General features: G+C 50.1%; 1 protein-coding gene across 1 annotated transcript in view; it reads left to right on the forward strand.

The window, feature by feature from the left end:
- The window catches only part of GRIPAP1 (GRIP1 associated protein 1), a 255,468-nt gene that overhangs the window by 60,695 nt on the left and 177,726 nt on the right, over positions 1-17,047 (forward strand). Inside the window, exons 7-11 of the mRNA XM_068248000.1 lie at positions 465-609; positions 4,462-4,586; positions 6,411-6,459; positions 12,429-12,499; positions 14,922-14,957. Of these exons, the coding sequence (XP_068104101.1) occupies positions 465-609; positions 4,462-4,586; positions 6,411-6,459; positions 12,429-12,499; positions 14,922-14,957 (426 nt within the window). The remainder of the gene's footprint in view (positions 1-464; positions 610-4,461; positions 4,587-6,410; positions 6,460-12,428; positions 12,500-14,921; positions 14,958-17,047) is intronic.

Raw genomic sequence — 17,047 nt, forward strand, 5'->3', positions numbered from 1 at the left:
TAGTGGAAAGGACCCTAAAGCTTTCAGCTACTGCACAGACAAGTCAGACTAAATCTAGTCATAACTGGAAGGAATTGGCGTTAGAAGAAATTGGTGACCTTCTGAGAGGAACTGACGGTGAGGTAAGTATGTAATATAAATTTGCAGGTACATCATATGTTTATTTTAGATAACATTACTTCAGGTTCCCTTTAAAGTGGGGAAAATAAAAGACATACATTGGGCAGCAAAGGCACAAGCTGGGCCACCCCCTCTCTCTGGGTCCCATAGTTATAATTGTGGCTGTAGTTATGCCTCTGGTACTCGCAGTGCAGTAAAGCTAAACTATTCTCGGCAATAGCAATTGCCATTACCTTTTTTCCATCTCCCATTTGCCTTTTTGCATGTCTGAACGCTCCTGGACCATGTGAGAGCGCCCTCGTGTGTCTGCTCCCTGCCCCTCACCTTTCTTTTCTGTCTCGTAGCTCTGCTCGCAAATCGAACAGCTAGAGGCTGAGAATCAGCAGCTGAAGGAGAGAGGTCCATCCCTGGATCGCGCCCCCGGCATCACAGAAGGTGAAATGAGGCGACTGCAGGCAGAGAACACGGCGCTGCAGAGGACAATCGGATGTAAGAGATGTTGGCCGTTTTCCCTCTCTCTTATAGAAACCTCAAATACAGTCATTGCCAAAGCAAGGGGAAATGGGGGTCATAAGAGGGGGGCTGGGGTGGGTTAGAGGTATAATAAAGCAGTTTGTATACATTTTTAGATTTACAGTTCATTTATGCTCCTCTGTCTGTGGCATGCTGTGACATACTGTGCAGCGATTGTCACTGTAGATTCCTCCTCTGTCTGTGGCATAGTGTGCAGCGATTGTCACTGTGGATTTCCCCTCTGTTTGTGGCATGCTGTGACATAGAGTGCAGCAATTGGCAATGTGCATTCCTCCTCTCAGCCTGTGTCATGCTGTGACATAGTGTGCAGCAATTGTCACTGTGGATTGCTCCTCTCCCTGCAAAATGTAGAGTTTTCTCTCATCTAATTAGTGAAAGTCTGGGAATAGTTTCATAAATGTTTTCTGTACTTTACTTCATAGGCAATCGAATGATTCAGGGCTGCTAGAAATTGATGCTCTGACTTATTAAAATAGCTGCTTTTTCCTGAAAAGCGCCCACAGGGACCAGTTACATTTCTTGGTTATTGTTTTTAAATGACTAGGAAAACTGACCCTACACAGACGCACAGTAACAGGCCACAGGGAGGATAATTGCAGTACTCCTAGGGGAGATCCTTTTTCTCTAACAGGACAAATTTGTTGAAGTCGTGAATGTTGTTTTTCTCGCTCTGATGTGGTTTCGGTGTGGGACCAATGCTGGCTGCTGCTGCTTCCCACTTTATAATAATAATTCCAGTATTTGTATTGCACTTTTCTCCTGTCCTCAAAGCGCTTGTGAGGCAGCCACTAGAGCGCACTCATGAGGCAGCAGCAGTGTTAGTGAGTCACCCCCAAGAATTCCTTACTGAATAGGTGCTGGCTTACTGAAATAGGAAGAGCTGAGTTTTGAACCCTGTTCTCCTATGTCAGAGGCCATTAACAATTACACTATTCAGCCACTATCTAGCCACTTTGCATTATGTTTGGCTCACTCTAGACCACCAGGGAAGCTATAATGGGGGGATGCCCTACATCACCCTGGATGCCATATGGGGGAGGAAGGAGGAAAGCACTAGACAACAAGGCATTGTGTAGGGGAGCGAGAAGCACAACGCACCAGGGAATGATATAGGGCAGGGATTTAGGAACACTAGACACCAGGGAATGTTATAGGAGAGTGAGCAGGAAACTGTATAGGGGAGATAGGTGGGCCACTAGACTCCAGGGAACTGTATAGGGGAGGGAGGTGGTCCACTAGACACCAGGGAACTGTATAGGGGAGGGAGGTGGTCCACTAGACACCAGGGAACTGTATAGGGGAGGGAGGGTGGGCCACTAGACACCAGGGAACTGTATAGGGGAGGGAGGGTGGGCCACTAGACACCAGGGAACTGTATAGGGGAGGGAGGTGGGCCACTAGACACCATGGAACTGTATAGGGGAGGGAGGGTGGTCCACTACACACCAGGGAACTGTATAGGGGAGGGAGGTGGGCCACTAGACACCATGGAACTGTATAGGGGAGAGAGGGTGGGCCACTAGACACCAGGGAACTGTATAGGGGAGGGAGGTGGTCCACTAGACACCAGGGAACTGTATAGGGGAGAGAGGGTGGGCCACTAGACACCAGGGAACTGTATAGGGGAGAGAGGGTGGGCCACTAGACACCAGTGAACTGTATAGGGGAGGTAGGTGGGCCACTAGACATCAGGGAACTGTATAGGGGATTTAGGTGGGCCACTAGATACCAGGGAACTCTGTAGGGAAGAGAGACATTATTGGTTGGCCTGCGACTTAGTCCTGGTGTTCAGTTTCGGCCCACTTTGTATTTGAGTTTGACACCCCTGGGTAAGGTCAGCTCTGGTGCCCCCTGGTGGCCTGTGGATAGCAGGTTTCTATGCTGCACCTCTTTATTAGGTGAATATTGGCTATGGAAAGAGGAATGGTAATTTGTTAGGACGTGTAATGCTATGTTACTGTATGTTAAGAGGGGAATAGTATTTTATGTTGGGGGAGGTAAAAGTTAGGTTAATGAAACCAAGTAGTATTTAAAGAGGAACTTTACCGAAAGATAGTAGCAGGGAAAAAAAAAGTGAACCAACACATTGCAAAGCGAGAAGTTAAAAGATAGAAGATAGATCAAGAAACTATTGATATTCTCCATGTAATGTGCTCATACTGTTTGATCCCCTATGAGCTTGCAGGTCATCATCTTCACTACTGGCAGGGATGAGAAAAAAAGACAAGACCGCACCCACAGCCCAACCATCGTCATCATCAGGAGACACATGTACTAAAGCTAGATTGTCACGTTATGAGCAATGAGCATCTAATATGTGTGTAGCTTAATGGTGTTAACAATTTTACTCAACTCCTACCTGCTCTTAAAGGACACCTAAACTGAAAGGGATATGGTGGCTGCCATATTTATTTTATTTTAAACCATGAGCGTTGACTTGCTGATCCTGTGCCTGTGTGGCAAATGAATCCGTGAAAACGGATCTGATCACCGGTCGATCCGAACCGTTTTTACTTTGTTTCCGCTCCGCTGCTTCCGTTCCTTTTCTCCACCTCTCCCCTCCACGACCCCCATCTCCAAAGTGTATTTTTCTATTTAGAATGGTCCGTTTCCGTTTTCTCATTGCCCCCAATGCAGTGCTTCAGGACCCGTTTCAGGTCCGCTGGGCTGCGGTGTCCGGAAAATTTGGTGCTGCAGGAAACTTGCGGTCCGTTCAGCGGAACGTACTGGACAGATCCGTTCGAAAGGACGGATGTGAACGGTTCCATAGGTTAACATTAGATCCATTTGCATCCGTTCCGTTTGTACCGTACCCTTTCCGTTTCCGTGAACGGACCTTTTTTTAACGCATGTGTGAACCGGGCCTTAGCCTTAGACCCTGTACAAGCATGCAGATCAGGTGTTTCTGACTGAAGTCTGATTAGATTAGCTACATGCTTGTTTCCGGTGTGATTCAGACAATACTGCAGCCAAAGAGATCAGCAGGGTTGCCAGGCAACTGGTATTGTTTTAGAGGAAATAAACATGTCAGCCTCCATATCACTCTCACTTCAGGTGTCATTTAAAGGACACATCCAAGGACAAAAAATTGAAAACAAGATCTACTTACCCGGGGTTTCCTCCAGCTCCTGGAAGCCAATATGTCCCTCGCCGCAGCTCCGGTGTCCCGTGGGTCCCCTCTGTTGCAGATTCCGACCTCGCCAGGTCGGCATCTTCTGCACCTATGCGAGTGCATTGCTCATGATTGCGTTCATGTGGCCGGAAGCATTCTGTGCAGGAGCAGAACTACTGCACCTGCGCGGAACGCTCCCAGCCATGTGAGCGCAATTGCGAGCGTCGTGGCTGCATGTGAGCGCAGGCACAGAAGTAGCCGATCTGGCGAGGTCGGCATCTGCTATGGAGTTGATCCTGGGACACCGGAGCTGCAGCGAGGGACAGAACCTGGAGGAAACCCCGGGTAAGTACATCTTGTTTTTTTTTTTTTTGTCCTCGGACATGTCTTTTAAAGTTTGAGTAATAGCTACACATGAAGGAGTGCGTGGCTTGGTTTCTTGTGGTATGATGGAGGATATTTGCACTAAGCAGACACCACCTAGGCCATTTGTCAAGGGGTGGAGGCAACAATCATTTAGGCAGTAAACATTTAGCAAGTGACAGCCAAGTCCGTGAGTAATTTATAGCTCTACATAGAAGGATGTGTGTGTTTGCGGATTTGGGTGGGGATGGCCACATTGTGTGCTCCATTATTATCAGCCAGGGGCCTCTTCTCATATATTTGGTTTTTTTTTCTGTACTTTGCTCTTTCAGCACTACATGAACGCCATGAGAAGGAGATTGCCTCTCTGAAGGGCCTGGAGCCTCAGGCTAACGGTCACCGCGCTGTGCACTCTGACGCAGAGGGAGACGCAGCAGACGCACAAAGTGACGTACAGGTGACTCACCCAGAATCCTCCTGCACCACTGTCATAGCATTACACGTCTAATCCAACTCAAAGGCAACAGTGCATTACTGAAAGCACTGTGCGTATTGCACGATGCTTGGGGTAATGGAAGTCTATGGGTGACACACGTAGGGCTTGATTCAGTAAGTCAAATAGCATGCCTTATCAGAGTTAGCACGTCTTAATCCAACCACAATCCATAAAATGACAAACACATGACACTGCGGCAGAGTTCGCCAACAGGGTCGTATGCATAGCTCCGCTCCCCACTTAGTGACGTACTCCCCGCGGGGCAGGAAGTATGTCTCTGGAATTTTCCTGTCGGTCCACACCAGTGTTCTCCCCAGAATTTTTTTCCAGCCGGGTGGCATGAAATAGTAGCCGGGTGGGTTGAGATGAAAATGCAGGGCAACTCTGCTTACAGCATAGGAGGAGGTGAGCCGATGACAGCCGGGTGGTCACCAAATCTAGCCGGGTGGAGCACCCGGCTAAAAGAGCCTGGGGTGAACACTGCACACTTGCCCGCCGTGACACATGGTGCTCCGACATTTACACTACAGGCTTGATTCACTAAGACAAATAGCAGGCGTTATCAGTAAAAACAGGCCTTTATTATATTTCCATTAAAAGCGTTGCAAGCATTGCAAAAGACCACAGCAAAAGTCAGTCAGAGGAGAGAGTGACAAGCATGGTAAGAAGGTCTACAGCTGTTTCGCACTCAGCACGGAGTGCTTCATCAGGACCTGGATGTGCCCAGCCGCTTTGTGCCTCTACCCTGCCTATACTTGTTGGAACTTGATTGGGCTGGCAGCACTCCGGAGTACTTTAGGGCGCTGAGTCTTGTGCACCTCCTTTTCTACCAATTGATAGCAGGCGTTATCAGAGTTAACATGGCTTATCAGTTAACACACCTTATCAGAGTAGCATAGCGAGCGCTAAGAACTTATGCCTGCTAATTGGCAATGACGAGAGCGCCACTCGTCCTGCCCTGAGCCCCTGCGGGTCCAATCACTTTAAAGGACATTCTCCCCGCACTTTGGCCCAATAGGCTGCCAGTCGCTTGACAGGAAACTTGAGAGGCAGCCTATTGGGCCAAAGTGCGGGGAGAATGTCCTTTAAAGTGATTGGACCCGCAGGGGCTCAGGGCAGGACGAGTGGCGCTCTTGTCATTGCCAATTAGCAGGCATAAGTTCTTAGCGCTCGCTATGCTACTCTGATAAGGTGTGTTAACTCTGATAAGGCAGGTTAACTCTGATAAGGCCTGCTACTTGTCTTAGTGAATCAAGCCTGTAGTGTAAATGTCGGAGCACGATGTGCAAGTGTGGACCGACAGGAAAATTCTAGTGACTTACTTCCTGACCCGCGGGGAGTAAGTCACTGAGTGGGGTGCGGCGCTATTCATGTGATCCTGTTGGCGAACTCTGCCGCAGTGTCATGTGTTTGTCATTTTATGGATTGCGGTGGGATTTGGCAGGAGCATCCCATCCCAACCGCAATGTAAAAAATAAATGTAAAACCAGCCTCAAGTCCTCCAGAGCTTTACACTTTTCTCCAGCCTTAGATAAGTGAGAACCAGGACCTATATATAGAATGGGATTCACACCAGCATTTCTCGATAAATAATTGTCTGTCGGAACAGATGTAATCTGCATTTACAAGTCTCTTCTAAGATGTTCCTCTTTAGCTATGAGACATGCTGGAACTCGTGTTTCCATTATTGCCGCAGGCCGCAAAGGCCTGTACTGTCTGAGGCTGCTGTGTTTGTGATCGGTTAGCAAAGTCTGCTTTATTCAGCAGCTGTCTTTTCTTTTCCAGGATGGGGAGCAGTCAGGAAGTTGGCAGCCCAGAGAAGATAATCTACAAGGTGGGTATTCTGCACCATACAAGTAATCATTTATGCAAAACACTCACAGCAAGTTGTATCTGTAATAGTGATGAAGACAACTTGGTTGTAAAATGTTATTGCATTGCAAAAATAAATTATACCAGTTTGGAAAATGGATTGAGTGGAACAACATTCTATACTGGACTCTTTCACCAGCATTGAGGATCCCTCTGTAGAAAGGGTCCCTTCTCTACCCATACCAGTCAGCAACCAACCAAACTCAGGTGTGCGTGCGTGCGTTAGCAGTCATTTTCTATGCCAGAACAGCCCATTTATTTAGTAGTGTAAGTAGTATAGTTCATCACTCCCTGGAGATTTTAGACTGATTTATGTGCATGCATGTGTTCCCTTTAAACTGTGTTCCCTCCCCCTTTTCTCTCTGTAGCACAGTACATGCAGCCCTGCTGCCTCTCCTCCCCTTTTCTCTCTGTAGCACAGTACATGCAGCCTTCCTGCCTCTCCTCCCCATTTCTCTCTGTAGTACAATACATGCAGCCTTCCTGCCTGTCCTCCCCCTTTTCTCTCTGTAGCACAGTACATGCAGCCTTTCTGCCTCTCCTCCCCCTTTTCTCTCTGTAGCACAGTACATGCAGCCTTCCTGCCTCTCCTCCCCTTCCCTTTTCTCTCTGTAGTACAGTACTTGCAGCCCTCCTTCCTCTCCTCCCCCTTTTCTCTCTGTAGCACAGTACATGCAGCCTCTTGCCTCTCCTCCCCCTTTTCTCTCTGTAGCACAGTACATGCAGCCTTCCTTCCTCTTCTCCCCTTTTCTCTCTGTAGCACAGTACATGCAGCCCTCCTTCCTCTCCTCCCCTTTTCTCTCTGTAGCACAGTACATGCAGCCTTCCTGCCTCTACTCCCCTATTCTTTCTGTAGCACAGTACATGCAGCCTTTCTGCCTCTCCTCCCCCCTTTTCTCTCTGTAGCACTGTACATGCAGCCTTCCTGCCTCTCCTCCCCTATTCTCTCTGTAGCACAGTACATGCAGCCCTCCTTCCTCTCCTCCCCTCCCCTTTTCTCTCTGTAGCACAGTACATGGAGCCCTCCTGCCTCTCCTCCCCTTTTCTCTCTGTAGCACAGTACATGCAGCCTTCCTTCCTCCCCTCCCCCTTTACTCTCTGTAGTACAGTACTTGCAGCCCTCCTGCCTCTCCTCCCCCTTTACTCTCTGTAGCACAGTACATGCAGCATTCCTTCCTCTCCCCCTTTTCTCTCCGTAGTACAATACTTGCAGCCCTCCTGCCTCTCCTCCCCATTTTCTCTCTGTAGCACAGTACATGCAGCCTTCCTTCCTCTCCTCCCCCTTTTCTCTCTGTAGCACACAGTACTTGCAGCCCTCCTGCCTCTCCTCCCCCTTTTCTCTCTGTAGCACAGTACATGCAGCCTTCCTTCCTCTCCTCCCCCTTTTATCTCTGTAGCACAGTACATGCAGCCTCTTGCCTCTCCTCCCTCTTTTCTCTCTGTAGCACAGTACATGCAGCCTTCCTGCCTCTCCTCCCCTTTTCTCTCTGTAGCACAGTACATGCAGCCTCTTGCCTCTCCTCCTCCTTTTCTCTCTGTAGTACAGTACATGCAGCCCTCCTGCCTCTCCTCCCCTTTTCTCTCTGTAGTACAATACATGCAGCCCTCCGGCCTCTCCTCCCCCTTTTCTCTCTGTAGCACAGTACATGCAGCCCTCCTGCCTCTCCTCCCCCTTTTCTCTCTGTAGTACAGTACATGCAGCCATCCTGCCTCTCCTCCCCCTTTTCTCAGTGTAGCACAGTACATGCAGTCCTCCTGCCTCTCCTCCCCTTTTCTCTCTGTAGCACAGTACATGCAGTCCTCCTGCCTCTCCTCCCCTTTTCTCTCTGTAGTACAGTACATGCAGCCCTCCTGCCTCTCCTCCCCTATTCTCTCTGTAGTACAGTACATGCAGCCTTCCTGCCTCTCCCCCCCCTTTTCTCTCTGTAGCACAGTACATGCAGCCTTCCTTCCTCTCCTCCCCCTTTTCTCTCTGTAGCACAGTACATGCAGCCTTCCTGCCTCTCCTCCCCCCTTTTCTCTCTGTAGTACAGTACATGCAGTCCTCCTGCCTCTCCTCCCCCCTTTTCTCTCTGTAGCACAGTACATGCAGCCTTCCTGCCTCTCCTCCCCCCTTTTCTCTCTGTAGTACAGTACATGCAGCCTTCCTGCCTCTCCTCCCCTCCCCTTTTCTCTCTGTAGTACAGTACTTGCAGCCCTCCTGCCTCTCCTCCCCCTTTTCTCTCTGTAGCACAGTACATGCAGCCTCTTGCCTCTCCTCCCCCTTTTCTCTCTGTAGCACAATACATGCAGCCTTCCTGCCTCTCCTCCCCTTCTCTCTCTGTAGTACAATACATGCAGCCTTCCTTCCTCTTCTCCCCTTTTCTCTCTGTAGCACAGTACATGCAGCCCTCCTTCCTCTCCTTCCCTTTTCTCTCTGTAGTACAATACACGCAGCCTTCCTTCCTCTCCTCCCCTTTTCTCTCTGTAGCACAGTACATGCAGCCCTCTTTCCTCTCCTCCCCTTTTCTCTCTGTAGCACAGTACATGCAGCCTTCCTGCCTCTCCTCCCCTTTTCTTTCTGTAGCACAGTACATGCAGCCTTTCTGCCTCTCCTCCCCCTTTTTCTCTCTGTAGCACTGTACATGCTGCCTTCCTGCCTCTCCTCCCCTATTCTCTCTGTAGCACAGTACATGCAGCCCTCCTTCCTCTCCTCCCCTTTTCTCTCTGTAGCACAGTACATGCAGCCTCTTGCCTCTCCTCCCCTTTTCTCTCTGTAGCACAGTACATGCAGCCTTCCTGCCTCTCCTCCCCTTTTCTTTCTGTAGCACAGTACATGCAGCCTTTCTGCCTCTCCTCCCCCCTTTTCTCTCTTTAGCACTATACATGCAGCCTTCCTGCCTCTCCTCCCCTATTCTCTCTGTAGCACAGTACATGCAGCCCTCCTTCCTCTCCTCCCCTTTTCTCTCTGTAGCACAGTACATGCAGCCTTCCTGCCTCTCCTCCCCTCCCCTTTTTTCTCTGTAGCACAGTACATGGAGCCCTCCTGCCTCTCCTCCCCTATTCTCTCTGTAGCACAGTACATGGAGCCCTCCTGCCTCTCCTCCCCTATTCTCTCTGTAGCACAGTACATGCAGCCCTCCTTCCTCTCCTCCCCTATTCTCTCTGTAGCACAGTACATGGAGCCCTCCTGCCTCTCCTCCCCATTTACTCTCTGTAGTACAGTACTTGCAGCCCTCCTGCCTCTCCTCCCCCTTTACTCTCTGTATCACAGTACATGCAGCCTTCCTTCCTCTCCTCCCCCTTTTCTCTCTGTAGTACAGTACATGCAGCCTTCCTTCCTCTCCTCCCCCTTTTCTCTCTGTAGTACAGTACATGCAGCCTTCCTTCCTCTCCTCCCCCTTTTCTCTCTGTAGTACAGTACATGCAGCCTTCCTTCCTCTCCTCCCCCTTTTCTCTCTGTAGCACAGTACATGCAGCCTTTCTGACTCTCCTCCCCTTTTCTCTCTGTAGTACAGTACATGCAGCCTTCCTGCCTCTCATCCCCCTTTTCTCTCTGTAGCACAGTACATGCAGCCTTCCTTCCTCTCCTCCCCCTTTTCTCTCTGTAGTACAGTACATGCAGCCTTCCTTCCTCTCCTCCCCCTTTTCTCTCTGTAGCACAGTACATGCAGCCTTTCTGCCTCTCCTCCCCTTTTCTCTCTGTAGTACAGTACATGCAGCCTTTCTGCCTCTCATCCCCCTTTTCTCTCTGTAGTACAGTACATGCAGCCTTCCTTCCTCTCCTCCCCCTTTTCTCTCTGTAGCACAGTACATGCAGCCTTTCTGCCTCTCCTCCCCTTTTCTCTCTGTAGTACAGTACATGCAGCCCTCCTGCCTCTCCTCCCCCTTTACTCTCTGTATCACAGTACATGCAGCCTTCCTGCCTCTCCTCCCCCTTTTCTCTCTGTAGCACAGTACATGCAGCCTTCCTGCTTCTCCTCCCCCTTTTCTATCTGTAGCACAGTACATGCAGCCTCCTGCCTCTCCTCCCCCTTTCCTCTCTGTAGCACAGTACATGCAGCCTCCTGCCTCTCCTCCCCCTTTTCTCTCTGTAGCACAGTACATGCAGCCTTCCTACCTCTCCTCCCCCTTTTCTCTCTGTAGCACAGTACATGCAGCCTTCCTACCTCTCCTCCCCCTTTTCTCTCTGTAGCACAGTACATGCAGCCTTCCTACCTCTCCTCCCCCTTTTCTCTCTGTAGCACAGTACATGCAGCCTTCCTGCCTCTCCTCCCCTTTTCTCTCTGTAGCACAGTACATGCAGCCTCTTGCCTCTCCTCCTCCTTTTCTCTCTGTAGTACAGTACATGCAGCCCTCCTGCCTCTCCTCCCCTTTTCTCTCTGTAGTACAATACATGCAGCCCTCCGGCCTCTCCTCCCCCTTTTCTCTCTGTAGCACAGTACATGCAGCCCTCCTGCCTCTCCTCCCCCTTTTCTCTCTGTAGTACAGTACATGCAGCCATCCTGCCTCTCCTCCCCCTTTTCTCAGTGTAGCACAGTACATGCAGTCCGCCTGCCTCTCCTCCCCTTTTCTCTCTGTAGCACAGTACATGCAGTCCTCCTGCCTCTCCTCCCCTTTTCTCTCTGTAGTACAGTACATGCAGCCCTCCTGCCTCTCCTCCCCTATTCTCTCTGTAGTACAGTACATGCAGCCTTCCTGCCTCTCCCCCCCCTTTTCTCTCTGTAGCACAGTACATGCAGCCTTCCTTCCTCTCCTCCCCCTTTTCTCTCTGTAGCACAGTACATGCAGCCTTCCTGCCTCTCCTCCCCTTTTCTCTCTGTAGCACAGTACATGCAGCCTCTTGCCTCTCCTCCTCCTTTTCTCTCTGTAGCACAGTACATGCAGCCTTCCTGCCTCTCCTCCCCTTTTCTCTCTGTAGCACAATACATGCAGCCTCCTGCCTCTCCTCCCCCTTTTCTCTCTGTAGTACCGTACATGCAGCCCTCCTGCCTCTCCTCCCTCTTTTCTCTCTGTAGCACAGTACATGCAGCCTCTTGCCTCTCCTCCCCCTTTTCTCTCTGTAGCACAGTACATGCAGCCCTCCTGCCTCTCCTCCCCTATTCTCTCTGTAGCACTGTACATGCAGCCTTCCTGCCTCTCCTCCCCTTTTCTCTCTGTAGTACAGTACATGCAGCCCTCCTGCCTCTCCTCCCCTTTTCTCTCTGTAGCACACAGTACTTGCAGCCCTCCTGCCTCTCCTCTTTTCTCTCTGTAGCACAATACATGCAGCCTTCCTGCCTCTCCTCCCCCTTATCTCTCTGTAGCACAGTACATGCAGCCTCCTGCCTCTCCTCCCCCTTTTCTCTCTGTAGCACAGTACATGCAGCCTTCCTGCCTCTCCTCCCCTTTTCTCTCTGTAGCACAATACATGCAGCCTCCTGCCTCTCCTCCCCCTTTTCTCTCTGTAGTACCGTACATGCAGCCCTCCTGCCTCTCCTCCCTCTTTTCTCTCTGTAGCACAGTACATGCAGCCTCTTGCCTCTCCTCCCCCTTTTCTCTCTGTAGCACAGTACATGCAGCCCTCCTGCCTCTCCTCCCCTATTCTCTCTGTAGCACTGTACATGCAGCCTTCCTGCCTCTCCTCCCCTTTTCTCTCTGTAGTACAGTACATGCAGCCCTCCTGCCTCTCCTCCCCTTTTCTCTCTGTAGCACACAGTACTTGCAGCCCTCCTGCCTCTCCTCTTTTCTCTCTGTAGCACAGTACATGCAGCCCTCCTGCCTCTCCTCCCCCTTTTCTCTCTGTAACACAGTACATGCAGCCTCTTGCCTCTCCTCCCCCTTTTCTCTCTGTAGCACAGTACATGCAGCCCTCCTGCCTCTCCTCCCCTTTTCTCTCTGTAGTATAGTACATTCGGCATTCCTTTACTTCCCCTTGAGTGTTGCTATTAAATACTGTTTCTGTATTTTCAGGTTTAACACTGAAACTAGCGACACAGACAGAGGAGAACAATCTGATGAAAGAAAAGATTGTCGCATTACAGGTCAGTGTGTGTTGTGGCTGGTTGCGTATCTGATAACGTTTCAAAGTCTGAAGTACTGAGACATCTCCAGAGATCTACAGTCGCCTTCTGGGAGAATATTGTATGTGATTCGGCAGACCTGGACTCGATTAATTACCTGCTATCATGCAATGTCATTAGACTGGGTGTAGCATGAGAATTATACCAGTATATTTAATTTATACTTTTAAAAAAATTTGGTTTAATATGTCAAAAGTTATTGTTGATGAAATGACAGCTCCAGGGACAAAAGCGTTGTTTTTACACACAAAAAAAATGCATGAGTGAAGCCTCATATCAGTCTTAATACAACAGAAGTTATGAAAAAAACTACTTTATTGCATTTCATGATAGATGGAGTACCAAGATTAAAGGGAACCTAAACTGAGAGTGCTATGGATGTTTCCTTTTAAACCAGGGGTCCCCAACCACCGGGCCAAGGCCCACTGCCGGTCCGTTGGAAGTTTCAAGCTGGGCCGCGGCGGGTCTGTCATCTCCCCCCTCTTTCCCCCCCCCCCCCCCCCCCGCGGCCGGCGCTCGTGTTACCTTATGAGCTTGTTCTATTATATTCCCCCAGGCACCGCTCTCCTCTTCGCAGCATCTCCTATTACAGCAGTCAGCAGCGCGTCTTGCGGGTGCTGTAAGGAGGGAAGGGAGCAGGGCAGCGGTTCCCATGGTAAAGGCGATGCCCATCGCCGCTACGGGAAGCCGCTGCCCTGCCTCCTTCCCTCCTATCAGCACTCGCAAGACGCGCTGCTGACTGCTGTAATAGGAGATGCAGCGAAGAGGAGAGCGGCGCCTGGGGGAATCTAATCAAACAAGTGGCTGCCAGCTCATAACACAAGAGGCGGCCGCGGGGGGGGGGGGGGGAGAGGGGGGCACTACTAGGGCGCTATACTAGCAATACTGGGGCACTACCTACCCATACTGGGCATTATACTAGCTATACTGGGCACTATACTAGCTATACTGGGGCAACACCTATCTATACTGAGCACTATGCTAGCTATACTGGGGCACTACCTACCCATACTGGGCACTATACTAGCTATACTGCGCACTATACTAGCTATACTGGGGCAACACCTACCTATACTGGACACTATACTAGCTATACTGGGGCACTACCTACCCATACTGGGCACTATACTGGGCACTATACTAGCTGTACTGGGGCACTACCTACCCATACTGGGCACTATACTAGCTATACTGGGCACTATTCTAGCTATACTGGAGCACTACCTACCCATACTGGGCACTATACTAGCTATACTGGGCACTATACTAGCTGTACTGGTCACTATACTAGCTATACTGGGGCACTACCTACCCATACTGGGACTATACTAGCTATACTGGTCACTATACTAGCTATACTGGAGCACTACCTACCCATACTGGTAACTATACTAGCTATACTGGTGTACTATGCTAGCTATACTGGGGCAACTATGCTAGCTATGCTGCCACACCCCAGCCACACCTCCCAGCAACCCGCTGCGCACGACACTGTCCCCTATGTTGCGCACCCAATACCCCACCCCACCCCACCCCTTGGTTCCCGGAGAAAAATTTGGTCAGAAAGTGGTCCCTGGGCCAGAAAAGGTTGGGGACCCCTGTTTTAAACAATACCAGTTGCCTGGCAGTCCTGCTGATCTCTTTAGCTGCAGTAGTGGCTGAATCACACACCTGAAACAAGCATGCAGCTAATCCAGTCTGACTTCAGTCAGAGCACCTGATCTGCATGCTTGTTCAGAGGCTGTGGCTAAAAGTATTAGAGACACATGATCAGCAGGAGAGTCAGGGAGCTGGTATTATTTTAAAAGGAAAAATCGATATCCTTCTCAGTTTAGGTTCCCTTTAAAAAGCAGAGAGCCTGTAACGTTTGGGCTGCCAGGATCGGCGGGTCTCAACTACAATAACACCCCTGCTCGCCTGTAAATAATTCGAATTTTGAAACTCCGCCACCTCCATCGGCAAGACTGCCAATATATAGTCTTCCAAAGCTGTGGCCACTCCCACCTGTGTGTCCTCGGCTCACCCCCAACTCGGGAGCCATGGTCTGATAGGTGGTTGCTGAGCTGGGGGCAGGCCACCGCAACTGCAGGTGTGAGTGGGCACAGTTTCGGAAGTCTTCGGATAAAAATGGCAACCCTTGCTATGTTCTGTTATGACCCTTGCCAGGGCTCCAGTCTTTTATTAAATATAGAGCAGATTTAAACACATCTAGTCTGGGTTTGCTGGATTACTTTGGTATCCTCACTGGAGATGCTTGCAGGTCAGCTGTGTAAATGAACACTGATAGTTAGCACCCCCTGCTGTTGGTGTGTTGTAGTAATTTGCAGATGATGTAATATGAGTTTCCCTGTGTGTCTGGCACTGACTCTTGTCTCCCATGCAGGGCGAGATCTCAAGGCTACAGGAAGAGAATACAAAGGTAACAGAGCATCATATACTTTCAATATGTGTTATCACTAATCCTTTTTCCACTGTCTCTGTCCACTTCTCTGCCTGATATAACAATAAATGTTAAAAACACCCCTATAACTTCAGTTCCCAAAGCACAGTGCTTAGGGGCAATATTTGACCTCTCTCTCTACTTTATTCCTCACATTCAGCTCCTGTCATCTCCAACTCAATTTATACTTAGCTAGGGCTTCCTCCAGCCCCCTGTAGTCCACCTGGTCCTTCAGATTCTGTCCTGTCCCCTCTGTTGCTTTGCTGTAAGGCTATGCGCACCAAACTGATCGCACTCCCATGGCTGAGAGCGTTCCACACAAGAGCAGTTACAGTATTTGTGAACTGCGCATGTGCAAAGCTCTCCTGTAACGCTCTGAGTCTGGGGGTGCGCACAGCCAGGTCCGCACATGCACAGTGGCTTCAACTGGGCTGGTGGGTGAATTGATAGTTCCACTGTATGGGAAAACAGAGATGAAGAACACAGTAGGATTTATACTTTCCTGGGGCTCCCATAGTCTGGCCCTATCAATTACCCAACTGAGCCACTGTGCATGCGCGGTCCCAGCTGTGCGCTAACCCCAATCAGGCTCCCATAACCGGGAATGTCCTGCACATGCGCAGTTCACAAAGACTGTAACTACTCTTGCGCGAAATACTCTCAGCCACGGGAGTGCGATCAGATGGTGCGCATGGCCTCACAGCGGCGCAATAGAGGGGAACGGATGGGACCAGATACTACAGGGGCTGGAGGAAGCCCCAGTTAAGTATAAGGGCCCTTTTCCACTACCCTGCGTTTTGTGATTGCTAACGGATTGCAAAGCGCAGGGTACAGTAAAACCAATGGAAACGGCAGTGACCATTCGTGCAATTCGATTGCGTCGTGATTTTGGCCCGAGTGCAATCATCGCCCTACTGCGTTTTGTATATGATTCGGCTCTTCTATACTGAGTATAGTAGCTCAATTGCATTTGCAATCGCATTAGTGGAAATTGGTTTGAAACGCGATTGCGATCGCGTTTCATAGTGAAAAAGAGCACTAAATCATGAGGTGGTGTTCATATCAGGTAACCTGAAGTGAGAGGATTATGAAGGCTGCCATATTTATTTCCTTTCAAACAATGCAGGTTGCCTGGCTGTCCTGCTGATCATTCTGGCATCACAAATTCAGACATTCTGGCATGTCTGAATCAAGATAATATTGTCAGATTTTTTGGCATAAACATTTGATCTGCATGCTTGTTCGAGGTCTGTGGCTAAAAGTATTAGGCTGCTTTCACAGTGGGACGTTACAGGCGCACGTTAGAGCAGCCTGTAACGCACCCCCACCGCACAGCACGTTGCGTTAAACAGTAACACTTCACGTCAAGACAACGTACTGCATGCAGTACTTTATATGCGACTAAGCCGCGTTAGACTGTTTGCACATGCTCAGTATGGGTGAATTTTTTTTATTTTAGGAGGGGAGAGGAGGCGGGAAGAGGCTGCTACGTAGCCAGGCACATGGCTACTTGGCATTCACTGCACTTGCAGTGTTTACTCTTTAGAGCGGCCGCTGATTGGCTGGCGGGACCACGTGATGCGGAGAGCTCCGCTCACGTGGTCTCCGCAGCACCTCCGACAGAGCAGGCGCACCAAGAGCTGCTTGTAACTTGGCTCTTGGTAGCGTCCTGCTCCAACACCACCAGGCGTTGCGTTAGGGGCACATTATGTGCCCTATAACGTCCCCTATATGCAACGTCCTGGTGTGTAAGTAGCCTGAGAGGCAGATCATCGGCAGGATAGCCAGGCAACTGATATTGTTTAACAATAACCTCCTTAGTGGTAACCCCGAGCTACACTCGGGGTGGAAAACCGCATCCCAAAGCGGTAGCCCCGACATACACTTGGGGTAGCCGCCGGAGGTTCTATGCAGAGCAATGCGTGCAGCGGGCGTTTTACCTCACCTCCCAGGGGATCCCGACGTCGACCACCATTCTTCTTCCTCTCCTCTGAGGCTCTGCTTCCCTCTGGTGAGATCACCGTCTGTCGTCATGACAACATCCGGCAATCTCACTATAGGGTTACAGC

Source organism: Hyperolius riggenbachi, chromosome 8 (genome assembly GCF_040937935.1).
Source record: "Hyperolius riggenbachi isolate aHypRig1 chromosome 8, aHypRig1.pri, whole genome shotgun sequence".
Lineage (NCBI taxonomy): Eukaryota > Metazoa > Chordata > Amphibia > Anura > Hyperoliidae > Hyperolius > Hyperolius riggenbachi.